The 18,827-nt window shown below is 41.5% G+C and overlaps 1 protein-coding gene across 3 annotated transcripts in view; it reads right to left on the bottom strand.

Moving 5' to 3' along the window:
• PRPF18 (pre-mRNA processing factor 18) overlaps positions 1-17,943 on the bottom strand; it is a 61,914-nt gene extending 43,971 nt beyond the window's left edge. Inside the window, exon 1 of one of the 3 annotated variants that reach the window (XM_045464716.1) lies at positions 17,893-17,943. Coding sequence is in view for 2 of the 3 variants with exons in the window: in XM_045464714.1 (XP_045320670.1) it covers positions 5,594-5,659 (66 nt within the window). In the remaining variant the exon portion in view is untranslated. Of the gene's footprint in view, positions 1-5,593; positions 6,147-17,892 lie in introns of those variants that run through there. The other 2 variants (XM_045464714.1, XM_045464715.1) reach the window with 2 other exon arrangements.
• Positions 17,944-18,827: the final 884 nt, after the last annotated feature.

Genomic DNA, 18,827 nt, shown 5'->3' with positions numbered 1-18,827 from the left:
CGCACCATAAAGCTATAGGAATCAAAAGACTGTGGGGGCGCCTGGGTGGCTCGGTCGGTTGAGCGTCCGACTTCAGCTCAGGTCATGATCTCACGGTCCGCGAGCTGGAGCTCTGCATCAGGCTCTCCGATGACAGCTCAGAGCCTGGAGCCTGTTTCGCATTCTGTGTCTCCCCCTCTCTCTGCCCCTTCCCTGCTCATGCTCAGTGTCTCTCTCTCAATAATAAATAAATGTTAAAAAAAAAAAGACTGCGTGGCACTGGCCTAAGGATCAACAGAGAGTTCACATGAACAGAAGTGAGCACCCAGAATGGCGCCACACAACACAATTATTTGATTTCTGAAGACACTAAAACCATCCAAAGGGAAACTTATTTTCAGTAAACGGTGTGGGACTGGATACCCACCGGGAATGCAGCAAACCACACCTCTATCTCACACACAAAAAAAAGGATTCAGAATTGTTTAGAACTCTGTTTATTAAATAAAAACAAAGCTTTTAAAACCTAGGAGAACACCTTACGCTCTTGAGTAAAAGCCTAGGGTGACTGGAGTGTACAATGGAGGTACGCTGAACTTTTAAGAAACTGCCCAACTTTTTTCCACCTATGACTGTACTCGTTTACATTCCCAGGCAGAACAACACAGACCAAGAGACACACGCAAAAAAACTGATAAATTGGGCTTTATCAAAACTCAAAGCCCCTGCTCATCAAAAACGCTGTTAAGAAAATGAATAAAAAGCCCATAGTCTTGGAGAAAATATTCACAAAACATATCTGACAAAGGCCTGGCATCCATGGTATATGAAGAATTCCTTCAACACAGTAAGAAAAAAAAAAAACAAAAACCCATCAACCCAATTAAAAAATACGCAAGCAATTCTAACACTTTAGAAGAGGGATAGAAGAGGGATAGAAATGGTCAAAAAACACACGAGAAGTACTTAAAATCATTATCAGACAGATGCAAATTAAAGCCACCCTGCGGTGTCTAGACACATCGTCCAGAATTGCTGGACGTAAGAAGACGGATAACACGAACTGCTGACCAGAACAGAGGGCATCTGAATGGTCTTTGCTGGTGGATGGAAAACATGGTCCAAGCACTTTGGAAAAACGACTGGTGGCTTTTCAGAAAAACACAGACTTACGCTACGACCTAGCAATCCCACTCCCCGGCATCTTCCTAAGAGGAATGAAAACCCGTGACTTCTACATGAAGTTTCGCAGCTGCTTTCACCTTAAGAGCAAAATCGTGGAAACAGCTCCAGTGCCAACATCAAAAGAACTGGGTCTATTTACACAACGGAATACTATTCAGCAGAAAGAGGCAACCAACTCAAAACGTTATGATTAAAGACAGTGGAAAACAAAAGAGCACACAGTATGATTTAGAACTTACGTGAAGTTCTAAAGCAGGAAGGACTACCCAATGGTGGAAAGAAATCTGAACGGTGGGGGCTTCTGTGGGCCCAGGGCATGACTGGAAGATGGAACGAGGTAGTATTCTGTGTCTTGATACAGATGGCATTACACAGGCATGGGCACGTATCAAAATGCATTGATTCGTGTATTTCTTAATATATGAATTTGTGCATACACACAAAAAGAATAAATAATGAACTCTGGTTAATGATAAGCACGCCAAATTGTTTAGGGGTAAAGTGTACCAATGTCTGCAACTTAACGTGAAATATATTAAGATCGTTAAATTGTTTTCATTACCCCATCTGCAGCTGAAAAACGCTTGTCTATATAGTTCCAGAAGAGCTACCTCATCTTTGGTCGCTTCATGCGGTGTCCCAACTTTTCAGGGTTAATCTATGACGGCTGAAATAATAAATACTTAGCTTCTGGGTGCCCCTTCATCAAACTGTGGAGAAACTACTAAAATAGCCTATCACTGAATCTAAAAAGCTGACTGCTACAAGCCCTCTAAAGTAGTTTCTGAAATGTCAGATGAATTAATGAATGCACAATTACATGATAAAGCAAATACAGTAAAATGTTAATGCAGGTTTCACTGTGGAATCTAGGTGGTAGCCATGAGTGTTTACTGTGCAATTATTTTTGAGTTTTCTGTACATTTGAAAATTTTCATAGTAAAATGTTGGAAAAAGAATCTACTCTAAAGATGTCAAAATATGGATGCTATCAACGTGACAGCAAAATCCCTACCGCACTGTTTTTGAGCTGCACTTTAAATAAAAAAACAAAACAAAAACAAAAAAAAAACACCTTCAAAGGCTACTCACTGACCAGTAAATAGAAGCTGAAGAGAATTATAGAAAACTACTACAAAGAAAAGGATAAGTAACCATAAAGCCAAGTTCAAAGCAGTGAAAAAATGCAAAAAGATTCAGTAGGGCCGAAACGACCTGGGGCTGGAGTGTAATGGGCACAGATTTTCACCAGCACAGAAATTACTAGTTTTGTTTTGTTTTTTTTTTTTGGGGGGGGGGGGTTGTTTGTTTTTTAAGATTTTATTGTTAAGTAATCTCTACACCCAACCTAAGACTCAAATCCACATCCCCGAGACCAAGATCTGCATGCCTCACCCACCAAGCCAGCCGGGCGCCCCACTAATTCGTAACCTTTTTAAGTCCAAGATCCTTCGAGTACTATCATCAACAGGAGGAGAGGCAGAGGGGCTTATGTAGAAAGGAGCCAGGTCAAAAGTGTCACGTGCTGTTGAGGTCAGGAAAACGTGGAGGGCACTATAGTCCCTGATTAGAATAGATTCAGTATAGTTGTCGGGGCAGGAACCAGTCTGCATCATGTCAAGGAAGAGTGTAGGAATTACAATTCATTTTAAGAAGCTTGGTTATAAAAAAAAAAAAAACCCAAAAACAAAAAAACCTTTTTCTTAAAGATGGAAGAGACATCAGGATGTTTCAGTGCTGGTGGGAATAAGTCAGCAGACTAAAGGCACAGGAAGAAACGGGACGTGACATTAAGGTCCACGATGCTAAAAAACAGGACCTGGGATCCAGTGTGCAGGTGGGAGGTCGGACCCAAGTCTTAACTGGTGCTGCATCCATTTTAACAGGAGAAAAGGTGAGGAATATCTTGCCTGGTGGCTTATTTTCTGTGAAACTGAATGTATGTTCCTTACAGAATCAAGCATTACTTTTTCTTTAATTCTCTGTGGCAGAGTATAATGTCACACATAGAGAAAACATTCAATAATATATTGGGGGGGGGGGGTGGGGAACAAAGCCAGAAGTCTACACAAAGCCCATCTTCATAACTACAACTAAAACTGCTGCAAAGTGTTTTCCACATAAATGAAGCTCTGTGTTAAATCAAGATTCACCAGAGGTCAGTTAAGCATCCACCTTCAGCTCAGGTCATGATGTCGCGGTTCATGAGTTCAAGCCCTGAGTCAGGCTCTGTGCTGACAGCTCAGAGCCTGGAGCCTGTTTCGGATTCTTTGTCTTCCTCTCTCTCTCTCTGCACTACGCCTCCCCTGCTCACACTCTGTCTCCCTCAAAAGTAAATAAATACTAAAAAAAAAAAAAAAAAAAAAAAATTAATGAAGACTCACCAACACCAGGACTCCAAAGCACGGGTATTAGAGCCACGCAGGGCCTACGCTTACCTGAGTAGTCACAGCAGGCAGAACATGTAGGACAGGTAACAGGAGGCTGTTTTTTGGAGTTTCTCTAATCTAACAAAGAGGCACTCACAGGAAGCATTTACTATTTCAACTATCAGACTAACAATAAAAACCTGCAACATCACTTGAAAAGACCAAACTGAGACGCCTCTTCTGGAAGAACAATGTAGCACAGACAGGTGTTTTCCAGCAACAGATAAGGTAATGGAAACAATTCACTGATCCCCAACCAGTATTTTTTTTTAATCAAACAGAACGAATTAAAATAAAACACATGATAGAATCACACCTAGGGGCACCTGGGTGGCTCAGTCAGTTAAGCGTCTGACTCTTGGTTTTGGCTCAAGTCATGATCTCACGGTTTGTGAGTTTGAGCCCCACATTGGGCTCTGTGCAGACAGCCTGGCGCCTGCTTGGGATTTTCTCTCTCTCAAAATAAAAAAGTAAACTTTAAAAAAAGTTTAAAAAATAAATCACATGTAGTTAAGGTAAGAAGCGTTTTCATGAAACTTTTTCCAAATACGTATCACAGCAAAATACAAAAATTTCTTACTGTGACTGGGGCCGTGAAAAATGTGAAAACTACTGTGGGACACCAAGATGCAGAAAGATAAGGACTATAAATCAACAGGTTCTATATAAAATTACATAGCTGCATATCAAAAAAGAATGCAATCTTGCCATTTGTGACAACATGGGTAGATCTAGAAGGTACTACACTAGTTGAAGTTAGAGAAAGACAAATACCATATGATCTCACTTGTATGTGGAACCTAAAAAAATAAAAGGAACAGACAAAATAGAGACTAATAAATACAGAGAACTGGTGATTGCGGAGGCGGTGAGGATGCGCAGAGAAGGAGACTAAGAGATACAAACGACCGGTTATAAGACTGATTAGAAATGGAGATAAAAAGTACAGCACTGGGAATATAGTCAATCGTATTTTCTAATGTATATTTTTGAGAGAGAGAGATAAAACAACAGCGGGGAAGGGGCAGAGAGGGACACAGAGAATGCGAAGCAGGGTCCAGGCTGTCCGCACAGAGCGGGATGTGGGGCTTGAACTCACGAACTGTGAGATCATAACCTGAGCCTAGGTCAGAGGCTCAACCGACTGAGCCACCCAGGCGCCCCTGGTCAGTAATATCTGAACACCTTTGTATGGTGACAGATGTTAACTACACTTACTGCGATGGCATTTCCTAACGTTTGTAATTGCCGAATCTGTTATACACCTGAAACTAATATAATTTTGTACGTCAACTACAGTAAAAAAGAAAAACTTCTCAGCTTTGACTTCTAATGCGGTAAACATCGATAAACACGTAATCAAAAGCCCTTCGTGATCCTCAACAATTTGGAAACGTGTAAAGGGTTCTCGAGGCCCACGGCTTTGAGAACAGCTGGTCTAGTTAGTTACGCAACAAAGCAATGAAGATCAAGTTAAGGAAGTAATTTTCCTCGTTCTCCCTTTATTCCACTGTCTCGCCCACATCGCTTTTAGCCGTCCCATCGGCGAAGAGCTGGCCAACAGACTTTTGTTATGCGTTGGGAGAAGGAGGCTGGGGAAGGTAATAAAAACCCAGGTTTTAGTAGCAAGACGGAGTCAAAGATTTTTATTAAATAATTCTGGACCTGCCCTTTCTCAGTTCCAGCTGGGCACAAGGACTGGGGCACGTTCGCAGAACTCGGACAGATCAGAGTGGACAAAAGGGGCAGATACGGAAGCTTTGAGGAATAAGGGACAGCTGGGGGGAAATTTGCCAAAATGTGGGGGGTTTGCTGCAACTCCCCACTTCCTCAGTCACCCCAGGGAGGTGTCGAGGGGTGGGTCTAAAGGGGCCGCTCCGGGGTACTGGCGGGCTCTCGTTAAGCTCCATCCCCACCAGGACCCCTTTACCGCCCCCCCCCCCCCAACACACACACGCGTCTTCGATCGCCAAAGCCCCACGACCCCCGAGGATCCTCACCACCAGCAGGTTCCTGTCCTCCACCAGCTGCCGCTTCCGGAGGATCTCCGATTTCAGAACGTCCATCTCGCCGCCCGGGTTTACGCTCGAGCTTCCCTCTCCAGCTCCTCCGTCCGAGCTTCACTCGGCCAGGCGCCGCGAACCAACACAAACAAGCTCAAACGCCGGAGGACGACTGACAGGAACCACTTCCGGCGGAAGCTGAGGTGAGCGAGAGGACGGAAGGAAGCGCTCCAGGGCCCCTGTTGTTGACGAAGCCGCTTGGATTTGCACCCCCTGGCGGCGCCCTCCGGAAGCGCGCCTGCCGTTTATGCTAGTAGAATTGAAAGCGGGCTGAAACCCGAGTCGTGGCGCATTTTTAATGAGAAGTTATCACACCTGCTTGTACTTGCTAGTTCAGGTGCAAAAGCCTCCTCGTAGAACATTTCAATTAAGTTAACTAGGGCCAGATCTTCACTCATTATACCAGAAGTTCACATCAGAGTTCCAAGTTACCTGCTCACCAATATGAATGCACTAGAGTGGGAAAAACCTGAACAATACAATTAGCTCATAAGTACAGAATAAAAGGGCAGGGTTCATTGCCAGCCCGCTAAATTTCCTGTAAAGTTAAGCAACTACATCCATTTAAGTCGTTTTGGAAGTAAATGTCTCTTCTTCCTCAGTTCTAGATTGCTTACATACCTTGGTCATAATTGAACATTTACCCTAAGCTAACTCAGATCATTTTTATGGTCATGTGCTCAGCAATCAAGATTTTCAGTGATATGATTGGAGATGTAATCAGAAATAGTTGCGTGTTTTTTAAGTCCAACCCAAGAAGAAAAATTAAATTGTGGAGAAAAATTATATCTAAGATTTTAATTTTATGTTTATAATTTTTTGATGTTTTATTTTTATTTTTGAGAAAGAGAGACAGAGCGTGAGCGGAGGAGGAGCAGAGAGAGAGAGGGAGACCCAGAATCCGAAGCAGGCTCCAGGCTCTGAGCTGTCAGCACAGAGCCCAACGTGGGGCTCAAACCCACGAACTGTGAGATCATGACCTGAACCAAAGTTGGATGCTTAACCGACTTCGCCACCCAGGCACCCATAAGGTTTTAATTTAAAAAGACCCTAAGAATTGTTTACAAAGCACTTATCTTTGGTTCTATGCCATTGAAGCTGTTTTTGAAATTCTAGTTAAGTCATAACTGAAAATATTTGACATGTTAGTTTTTCCTACTCAAAAAGGAAAGAAATATCATTCAGTTCCATCAAGCATACTAGGTAAGATGATTTATAAAAATAAAGATGGTAGAGAATTGTTCAGTTTACAAAGTTTTGTATACATGTGTATGTTGGTTTTACCAGAAATAGATCGACAATAGGAAGTTAACTGACTCTCTGACCTAAGAGGCTTTGCTAATTTTTAGGGCTTTTAAAAGCTTAAAATATTTTACAGAAAAAGGGTCCTTGAACTAATAAACATGACAACACTCTTATATGGATATCTATTTCCTGAGTCACTTTTAATTCACTAAGCAAATAATTTGTTAGCACTTTCCTGTTTTAGGGATTATTATACAAAAATCTGAATGAAGGACAGACAGAGATGACTGTAACAGTAACGGAAGTTGACAGCAAAGGGTTAGCTGGCCAATAGGAGACAGTTAAGTGTTAAACCAGAGAAAAAACTAGCTACCATAAACAGGCTTTTACATTTTAGACTTTCACTGATTTTGATGTTTCTGTAAACATGTGCACTACATCCTGATAAAAGCTTGAGATGGAACAGTGAGAGATGTGTACTTGAACAAGCAAACTGACAAGTAAGCTTTTTGGGGCACCCTGTTGGCTCAGTCAGTTAAGTGTCTGACTTTGGCTCAGGTCATGATCGCACAGCTTGTGGGTTCGAGCCCCACAGGGGGCTCTGTGCTGACAGCTCAGAGCCTGGAGCCTGCTTCAGATTCTGTCTCCCTCTCTCTCTGCTCTGGCCCTGCTAATGCTCTGTCTCTCTTTCTCTCAACAATAAATAAATAAACGTGAAAAAAAATTAAAAACCTGACAAGTAAGATTTTCAATAGAGAAGGGGAAAAAAACTCTAAGGGAGAACATGTCCATTTTCGGAATATGCATCCCATTCCATAACAGCAGTTATTTAAAAAGTGAAATATTAGAAGCAACCCAAATATCTTAAACAGGGGAATGGTTAAATAAGTTGTAGTTCACACATACAATGCAATAATATGGAACATTAAAAACCAGGTTTCACAAAACATTCATTTATATGAGAATGCTTGTGATATAATGCTTTGTAAAAAAAAAAAAAAGTAGGGGCGCCTGGGTGGCGCAGTCGGTTAAGCGTCCGACTTCAGCCAGGTCACGATCTCGCGGTCCGTGAGTTCGAGCCCCGCGTCGGGCTCTGGGCTGATGGCTCAGAGCCTGGAGCCTGTTTCCGATTCTGTGTCTCCCTCTCTCTCTGCCCCTCCCCCGTTCATACTCTGTCTCTCTCTGTCCCAAAAATAAATAAATGTTGAAAAAAAAAAAATTAAAAAAAAAAAAAAAAAGTAAACTAATAAAACTAGAAATATAGCATATGGTCTCTTTTTGGATAGAAAAGCATATATACCTAGAAAAAAATGACTGGCAGGAAACATATCAAAATGTCAGGTTGTTATCAGTCAAGAGTAACCACTGGTGATTCTTCTTTTCTTCTTCATGCCATAATTTGACACAAATTCCATAATGTGGAGAAAATATCCAGAGAGCAGTCATATTTTAATTATTGACATTCATTGCACATTTTTCTAGCATATCTACTTTAGAAATTATGTATGATAAATTGTAAATAATGCCGTTAAAAGAAAGCAAACGACTGGACAAAAAAACATTTGTGTAAATCTCCATAATTGTGTAAATCTTCATAAATCTTCATAAGTGTCTTCTGTGAGCTCTGCACTGCGATCTCGAGGTCGTGAACTCAAGCCCTACGTTGTGTGTAGGTGTTACTAAAAAAATAAATAAAATAAAACTTAGAAAAGGAAGAAAGGAGAGACTGGTCATTGTCTATGGGAAGAGGTAGTGAAAACCAACCTAAGATGGATGAGACTTGCTCTGGTGGAGTAACTCTTCCAAAAAAAAGATTATTTGTCATTTCTGAAGGGTGGAAGAAATACCAAAGTAATCAGAATGACCTGGGGTTTTTTGTTGCTGTCCTAACGGATAGAACGTAACTTTTTAAAAAGCTACATAATCTAGGGGTGCCTGGGTGGCTCAGTTGGTTGGGCATCCAACTTTGGCTCAGGTCATGATCTCACGGTTTGTGGGTTCGAGCCCTGAATCGGGCTCTGTGCTGACAGCTCAGAGCCTGGGGCCTGCTTCGGGTTCTGGGTCTCCCTCTCTCTCTGCCCCTCCCCTGCTCATGCTCTGTCCTCTGTCACTCAGAAACAAAAAACAAACAACAACAAAAAAGCATTAAAATATTTAAAAATAAATAAATAAAATATCAACCAGCATTCATGTCAGAGCTAGACTCGCTCATCCTTTATACCCACAGACTGGCTGGGGAGGCAAGAGTTCTACAGAAATCAATGAAAGCATTCGGTGAGATTCAACGGGCTATATGGGCTTTACACTAAGAGTGCTGTATAGCTCATCATTACCTAAAATTGTGTCCTCCGCATCCCCTAGATCAGTAAAAATTACATGAATACATGTGCACACTTCTCTTCCTCCAGAGAGACAATTTTGAAGCATTCACCAGCACAGTACGGGCCATCATCCACGTCCTACGGGGGCGTGGCTAAACTGTTTAGCAAAGAAGGCTGTGCTATCAAGAAGGAAGAGTAAAATAGATTTGCAAAAAGACCCGTGAATGACAGATAGTGGAAAACAGTCCCTGAGACCCTCTGGAGTTCCAATTCTCTACGAGAATTCTTCCACAAGTCCAGCTTGCTCCTCCATACCAAAACAAACAAACAAACAAACAAACACTACTGAATCCTTATACGGTATTTCTACCCTGCAAAGGTGCACTTTCTTCACGTTTCACGTTTCTGAATTCAGGATGTATCTTACAAGCAATGTGTTTGTAGTGAGTGCTGTGGTGCTCTACCCAGAAACTCTCTTCAGGGCCAAGGCACCTGTCGCCCATCTGCTGGAAATAGGGGGCGCACAGCTACAGCCCACCCCCCACCCCCCCCACCCCCGGGCACAGCCTGGGGCTATGGGGCTCAGCCAAGGCTCCAGGCCCTCCCAGCAGGGCGTCCATACCCAAAGACCGAGCAACCCACGGACACGGGAGATTCCAAGGCTCAGCTCGGTTGCCTCGATTTAGAGTATCTCAAAGGGTCCTTCTCACTGCAGAGCTCTCGATGGGGTCACAGGAGATCTGCCAAACGCTGCTCGTTCCCTCCCAGCTGCATCTCCAAGAACAGTCTCTAGGAAACCACGAACACTTGTATGCGGAAGAAAGAAATGCGTTGATCCGTAGGCACAGGTATTTTGGTTCATTTGTTAGGAGACTATTAACCCGGCATTCCAGTTTTTACAGGAGTCATTTTCATAAATATGGTTAGCCAGTCACTCCAGAGCCTGACCCAAACCTGGCAACACAAGCAAACCTGAATTTCAGGATGCTAAAGTTTAGGAGGAAGGGCTGAGATCCTGACTGGGCTACGAATACCCATGGCGCTGTGAAGCCCAGGCTGGGAGACCCGCTGGCAATGCCCACGGATGTCTCTGTCTCGAATTTGTGCCGAGATCACACGAGAGGGCACAGTCCATACACCCCGTCAGCCCCCTTCCCTTCTTCCCGGTTGCTTCTTGTCCGCTGTGCTCTCCCTGCGTATTCTCTTGGCACTGTTTCCTTAGTGGGGTGCGGACAACAAATGAAATAGAGGGCTGAGGAGAAAAAAAATTCAAGACCAGGAATAAGAAAGGAGAATTAACCTAGGATACAAAAAGCACTGAAGGAAATATGAGAAATTCCACCTGCGACACGATGGTAATAAATCCAAAAACCCAAAAGATACGATTTCTCAACAAAAACTTAAGCTACCAAATTTGTTCTGCCCAAAGTAAAAAACAGAAATAAGCAATTGCAGCAGAGAGAAAGAAAAGGGGACTATAGATTCCCCATTCAAAAAGCACTAGAACCAGGGCACCGGGGTGGCTCAGTCAGTTAAGCATCTGACTTTGGCTCAGGTCATGATCTCACATTCGTGGGTTCGAGCCCCGCATCGGGATCTGTGGTGACAGCTCAGGGCCCGGAGCCCGTTTCAGATTCTGTGTCTCCCTTTCTCTCTGCCCCTCCCCCACTCGTGCTCTGCCTCTCTCTCTCTCTCTCTCTCTCAAAAATAAAAACATTTTGAGGAGGGCACTTGTTGGGATGAGCCCTGGGTGTTGTATGTAAGGGATGAACCACAGGAATCTACCCCCAAAACCAAGAACACACTGTATACACTGTATGTTAGCCGATTTGACAATAAATTATATTTAAAAAATAATAAAAACATTAAAAAAATTTTTTTTAATTTTAACTTTTCCAATTAAAAAAATTTTTTTAATTTAAAAAGCACCAGATCCTGATGTGTCCGTTGCATGTGATCTTTAAAGAACAGAAATTCAAACTTTCTGGCTCAGAGCCCCTCTCTATTCTTAAAAATTCTTGAGGACCTCAGAAAGGCTTTGTTTACATAAGTTAGACCTATCAATACCATACTAGAGATTAAAACAGGAAAAAAGGGGCGCCTGGGTGGCGCAGTCGGTTGAGCGTCCGACTTCAGCCAGGTCACGATCTCGCGGTCCGTGAGTTCGAGCCCCGCGTCGGGCTCTGGGCTGATGGCTCAGAGCCTGGAGCCTGTTTCCGATTCTGTGTCTCCCTCTCTCTCTGCCCCTCCCCCGTTCATGCTCTGTCTCTGTACCAAAAATAAATAAAAACGTTGAAAAAAAAATAAAAAAAAATAAACAGGAAAAAAAACTCATTGAAAAAGATGACATATTCATATAAATCATTTTGTGAAAAATATTTTCAAAAAATTTTAAGTGAAGAATGGCATCTTTTACATTATTGTACATCCCCCCCCCTTTTTTTTTTTTTAGAGACAGAGAGAGCAGGGGAGAGGCAGTGGGAGAGAGAGAGAGAGACAGAGAGACAGAGAGAGAGAGAGAGAGAGAGAGAGAGAGAATCCCAAGCAGGCTCCACACCGGCATGGAGCCCGCCAGGGAGGAGCCCAAAGCAGGGCATGATCCCACGACCATGACATCACAACCTGAGCCAAAACCAAGAGTCGGACTGTCAATCAACTGAGCCACCTGGCGCCCCTCCTTTTTTTTTTTTTTTTTTTTAGTGTCAGCCTCTTTGATGTCTGTCCTAAGTAAAAAAAGAAATCCAGATTCTCATATCTGCTTCTGCATTCAATCTGTTATAATATCTTATTTTATTCGAACTACATGAAGAAAGTCTGTTCTCACACAGATATGTAGGTGGAAACGTGAATATCTTTATTATTTTTTTTAAGTAAGCTCTACACCCAACGTGGGGTTTGAACTCATGACCTCCGGATCAAGAGACACATGCTCTACTGACTGAGCCAGCCAGGTGCCCCAAGAAGAGTGTCTTTATCAGATAATTGTGGACATTCTTCTTTGATGGTACACCCAAACACGACAAGTGGTAGTTTTCTTTTTTTTTTTTAATGTTTATCCATTTTTGTGACAGAGAGAGAGAGAGAGCACAAGCAGGGGAGGGGCGGAGAGAGGGAGAGGAAGACACAGAATGTGAAGCAGGCTCCAGGCTCTGAGCTGTGGGTACAGAGTGCGCTCACGAACCCCGAGTCATGACCTGAGCCAAAATCAGATGCTTAACCGACTGAGCCACCCAGACACCCCAACAGGTGGTAGTTTCCCAAAAGTTAGTTGCAGTGTGGAATTCATCAAAAACCATATTGATAAACTTTTCATACTCCTTTACATTAAAATCCATTGGCCCATCTTGAAGTTTGAATGTATCTTTTAGTTGTGCATAATTTTGTAACATCATGCATTGGTCATTTGGAAAATATTAGTTCACTGATTCAGGTGAACCTTCCAAATGTTGACACTCTTTACTACACAATATTTTTAAAACCACATCCATTAATATCACCCCTCCATCTCATCAGAAAAGCCTTTTAATTATTGGGAAGCTATTAAGCTCATGGTGGCAGACACAATTTACTAATTGTAAAATGCTAATTTTTACTGAAAGCTCATATTTTATCACTAGCAACAAATATTGCCCTTTGTTTTCTCTAGGCGACAGGCTCACTTTGTTGATTTGCAAGTAAACATCTGCCAAATATCCAAATCTGAATACCCAAATCTGAATAACTGTATTTGACCATTGGTTATTCTTTTTTTTTTTTTAATTTTTTCAATCTTTATTTATTTTTGAGAGAGAGAGAGACAGAGTGAGAGTGGGGGAGGGGCAGAGAGAGAGAGGGAGACAGAGAATCTGAAGCAGACTCCAGGCTCTGAGCTCTTAGCACAGAGCCTGATGCGGGCCTCGAACCCACAAACGGCGAGATCATGACCTGAGCTGAAATCACGTCAGACACTTAACCAACTGAGCCACCCAGGTGCCCCTTTTTAAGAACATTTTTAAGTGAAACTGACTTCTGTGTGTGTGACCACATGGGGATGTAGAATATGACTCCCTGTGCAATTTAATGACCTCGTTCGATTCCTACCAACACACCAGCAACCTCGCTATTGCCTTTGTAAATTCAGCGCCAATGTCAACTTTTGAAAGGTAATATATAAATTCCATGTTTCACTTATAATTTTCACAGAGCGGGGTTTCATAATGGGAGATAATTATCTTAAAGATCACGTGGAAATAGACGTTTCCAATAATGGTCACGAAAATGGTGAAAAAGCATAGGAGATCGTTGCTTTGGGCCTGAAGAACTTACTGCTCTAGGGACTGCTGTCCCACCATAAACAACTAGAAAAGCAGTTGTAAACTAAACTGTTTTTCAGACATTGGACAACAGACTACAATCAGGCTCTGATTCCTAAGAGAAGGAAGACAAATGAGGTGAGCCCTAGCCCTGGATTATTACCTGGAGACAGTTTCCAGGATACAGCACAGGTACAGGAAACCTAAACAGGGCCAAGTTGTCTCGCTGAGATCAGGAAAAAGTGCTGGCAGATTGAGGAAGCTACATTCGTGGGGCAGAGCACCAGAGACGAGAGAGGTGTCCAGGGGGAGAGCTCGAGAGATCTGCAGAGGGGACCCTTCAAATCATTGGCAGATCAAATCCTGATCTGCATATGTTTGGATTTAAAAAAAAATTTTTTTTTAATGTTTACTTTTAGAGAAAGAGAGTGTGTGAGTGGGGGAGGGGCCGAGAGAAAGGGAGACACAGAATCCGAAGCAGGCTCCAGGCTCTGAGCCGTCAGCCCAAATCCCAATGTGGGGCTCGAACTCACAGAGTAGGAGATCATGACCTAATCCGCAGTCAGACGCTTAACCAACTGAGCCACCCAGGTGCCCCTGATCTGCATATGTTTGGATGAAACTCCCAAGACTGAGTAAGAAGCACCATAAAGCAGTGGGCCATGCAATGCCCAGAGTCTACACAGGAATGGACATTTTCCAGACATAGAATAAAATCTTCAGAAAGGAATCACACAAGTTGTGTGCCTAAATTATCCTAGACTGAAGACTGCTTTGATTTACCCTAACACAGCAGAATAGCAAGCCTCAAAAGGACCAAACTAATTCTAAGTAACTTAACTGCCCGTCAGATCAAAGGCTTGTATTTTTGAAGGAATACAACAAAATCCCACACCCAACAGCATAAAAATCCAGCATCCTGAGATCCAAACACAATTGCCAGACATGCAGAAAACATAATCCATATCCAGGAGAAAAACCAATCAATATAAAATCACCTAGAAATGACAGAGATGATGAAATGGGAGAGCTTCTAAACCAGCAATTATAAATAACTTCTAGATACTCAAGAATCCAGAGGAAAACATAAACATAATAAAAAGAGAAATGGAAGAAAACAAGACCCAAATGGAACTTCTAGAGATGAAAAACACAATATCTTAAATTAACAAAAAAGTATACACAGCATGAGTGACCAGTAGAACAATATCAAGCAGTCTAGCCTATCTGTAATTGGGGCCTCAGGAAGTCATAGGTGAGGGGGGGGGGGCTGGATATTTCAAGAAACAATGGGCAGAATGTTTCTAAATTTGATGAAGACTAGAAATCACACAGATCCAAGAAGCTCATGAACCCAGGAGAAAACCACACCAAAGCCCAACATAATCAAGTGAGACACAGTGATAAAGGAATATTTTAAAGCTGCCCTCCCAGAAGTCATTACATAAAGAGCAAAGAAAAGAATGACTGCAGAGTTCCTGTTAGAAATCACACAAGCTAGAAGACAAAGGAATAACATTTTTAAAGTATTGAAGGAAAAAACTGCCAGCCTAGAATTCTACACTCAGCAACAGTATCTATTAAAAATGGAAATGAACTAAAGATTATTTTTCGACAAAAAAAAAATGTTGAAAAGATTTATCAGCAAGCCTGCACTACAAGAAATGCTGAAGTTCTTCAAATGGAAGAAAAATAAAGCAAAAGAACTAAGAATAGTACAGAAATGCTGAACGTGTGGATAAAATATAAAAGATGTTTCCTAATTTTTTAACATCTCTTTAAAAAAAGGCAACAGAGAAACAAAAGCAAAAATGAACTACGGGGACCTCATCAAGATAAAAAAAAAGCTTCTGCACAGTGAAGGAAACAATCAACAAACCTAAAAGGCAACTGACGGAATGGGAGAAGATATTTGCAAATGACATATCTGATAAAGGATTAGTATCCAAAATCTATAAAGAACTCATCAAACTCAACACCCCAAAAATAAATTATCCAGTTAAGAAATGGGCAGAAGACATGAATAGACATTTTTCCAAAGAAGACATCCCGAAGGCTAACAGACACATGAAAAGATGCTCAACTCATCATCAGGAAAATATCAATCAAAACCATGTTGAGATCCCACCTCCCACCTGTCAGAATGGCTAAAATGAACAACACAATAAATAGCAAGTGTTGGCGAGGATGCAGAGAAAGGGGAACCTTCTTGCTCTGTTGGTGGGAATGCAAACTGGTGCAGCCACTCTGGAGAACAGTATGGAAGTTTGTCAGAAAGTTAAAAATAGAGCTACCCTACGATCCAGCAATTGCACTACTAGGGACTTATCCAACGGATACAAAAATGCTGATTCAAAGAGGTACCTGCACCCCAATGTTTACAGTAGCATTATCAACAATGGCCAAACTATGGAAAGAGCCCAAATGTCCATTGACTGATGAATGGATGAGGAAGATGTGGGGTATATATATATATACAATGGAATATTACTCAGCCACCAAAAAGAATGAACGCTTGCCATTTGCAATGACATGGATGGAGCTAGAGTGTATTATGCTAAACAAAACAAGTCAGTCAGAGAAAGACAAATACCATACGATTTCACTCATACGCGGAATTTAAGAAACAAAACAGATGAACATATGGGAGGGGGGGAAAGAAAAAGAAAAAAGAACGAGGGAAACAAACCACAAGAGACTCTTAAAGGTAGAGAACAAACGGAGGGTTGCTGGAGGGAGGGAGGTGGGGAATGGTCTAGGTGGGTGATGGTATTAGGAGGACACTTGTTATCATGAGCACTGGGTACTGTATGTAAGTGATGAATCACTGAATTCTACTCCAGAAACCAGTGTTGCATTGTATGTTATCTACCTAGAATATAAATGAAAATCTGAAAAGAAAATAAATAAGTAAAAGGAAGGCAACAGACTATTTACATCAATAATTGCATTAAATATAAATTGCCTAAACAGCATACTTGAAAAGTAGAGATTATCAGGTGGACTTAAAAAAAAACCCAAGGCCCAATTATATGATGTGCACAAGAATCCTAGTTTAAGTATAAAAACACAAATAAGTTAAAGGTGAAAGGATACATGCATGCCACCACTAATAAAAAGAAATTGGGAATGGCTATATTAACATCAGACAAAGTAAACTTTGGAATAGGGAATATTATTAAGGAGAAAGAGGGATATTTTATAATGATAAAGATGTTGAAGTATTGAGACGACATACAATCCTAAATGTACATGTATCTAATAACATAGCATCAAAATACATAAGCAAAAACTGTTAGAATTGAAAAGTAAACAAGTCAACAATTGTAGGTAGAGATTTCCCTATATTACTATCAGTAATTGATAGAGTAAGTGGACAGAAAATCAGTACGAATACAAGAGGCTTGAACATTACCCAACTAACATGAGCCAATCAAAATTTAGAGAATGCTGTAGCCTGAATGCTTCAGAATGCATACATGCTCTTTGACTTAATTTTTCACGTGAGCTCTACACCCAACATGGGGCTTGAACTCATGGCCCTGAGATCAAGAGTCACACGCTCTACCAAGAGAGCCAGATAGATACCCCTATACACGTGCTCTTTTAAAGTCCATTTGGAATATGCACTAAGACAGATCATATTCTGGGACATTAAACATGTCTGAATAAATTCAAAACAATTAAAACCATACAATGTATATTTTCTGATAACAAACTAAAGTAGGAATCAGTAACAGAAAAATAACTAGCAAAATCCTCAAATACTGGAAATTAAATACACTTATAAATAACTCATAGAGTCAGAGAAGAAATCACAAGGGAAATTAGAAAGTATTTCAGGGGCGCTGGGGAGGCTCAGTTGGTTAAGCATCCGACTTCGCCTCAGGTCACAATCTCACAGTCTGTGAGCTCGAGCCCCACATCAGGCTCCGCGCCGACAGCTCGGAGCCTGGAGCCCACTTCAGATTCTATGTCTCCCTCTCTCTCTGCCCCTCCCCACTCACTCTCTGTCTCTCTCTCAAAAATAAAATGAAAACATACAAAAAAATTTTTTTAAGTATTTCAAACTGAATGAAAATTAAAACACAAGACATAAAAATGCAGAAATCTGCAGGCCTTGATAGATTCACTGGAGAAGTTACCAAATATTTAAAGAAGCATTATCACAAATTTGGGACAGTTTCTGCCAGAAATGGAAAAGGAAGGAAAGCTTCCCACCTCATTTTATGAGGCCAGCATTCCCCTGATACCAAAACCAAAGACAGTACAGAAAAAGAAAATAATAAACCAGTATCTCTCATAAACTTCAGACACAAAATTCCTTAACAAAATGTTGGTAAATGGAACTCAACAATGTGTAAACAGAATCACGTACCTTAATGAAGTGCTATGTAAGGCTGTGTTTCAACATCCAGGAATCAATCAATATAATCCACCATACCATTCAGCTAAAGAAGAAAAAGCATGTGACTTAATTGACAAAGAGAAAAAAAGCATTTGACAAAATCCAACACCCAAAGCCAAAAGACAGCAAACTTGGAAAAAGAGCATTTACAAAAAAACTACAGCTAATATCATATTAAATGGTGAAAGACTGAATGGTTCCCCATTCGGTTGGAGAAAGAACCCAAGTGTATACCAACGAATAAACGGATGAATAAATTGTGGTACAATCCAAAGGAGTACTATTCTGCAATAAAAAAGGAACAAATAGCTAAGACAAGCAACAACATGCAAAAGTTATAAAACATTGTGCTAGGTGAAATATCCTGGACACAAAATACCATAATACTGCATGATTCCATCCACATGAATTTTTAAAAAAATTTTTTAATGTTTACTTATTTTTGAGAGGGAGAGAGATAGAGCATGAGTGTAGGAGGGGCAGAGAGAGAGGGAGACACAGAATCGGAAGCAGGCTCCAGGCTCTAACTCCAGGCTCTGAGCTGTCAACACAGAGCTGGATGCGGGGCTCAAACTCACCAACTGTGAGATCATGACCTGAGCCGAAGTTGGACGCTTAACAGACTGAGCCACCCAGGTGCCCATGCACATGAATTCTTAAACAGTTAAAACAATAGTGATAGAAAGCATATCAGTGATTGCCAGGAGCTGGGGTTTGGGCTGACAATTGAATACAAAGGGGCAGGAAGAAATTTCTGGAGTTGGGGGCGGGGGGGAGGATGGAAATATTACATATCATGAAAAGGTAGAAGAGACACTTCTAGAACCTCCCTAAACTCCCTATCATCTGATATATTCCACACTCCGACCGCACTTAACATTCACTACCATTCTTTTCTCTTGTCT

The sequence above is a fragment of the Leopardus geoffroyi genome, chromosome B4 (assembly GCF_018350155.1).
Source record: "Leopardus geoffroyi isolate Oge1 chromosome B4, O.geoffroyi_Oge1_pat1.0, whole genome shotgun sequence".
In the NCBI taxonomy this organism is placed as follows: Eukaryota; Metazoa; Chordata; class Mammalia; order Carnivora; family Felidae; genus Leopardus; species Leopardus geoffroyi.
This window is presented reverse-complemented; position numbering and strand designations above follow the sequence as displayed.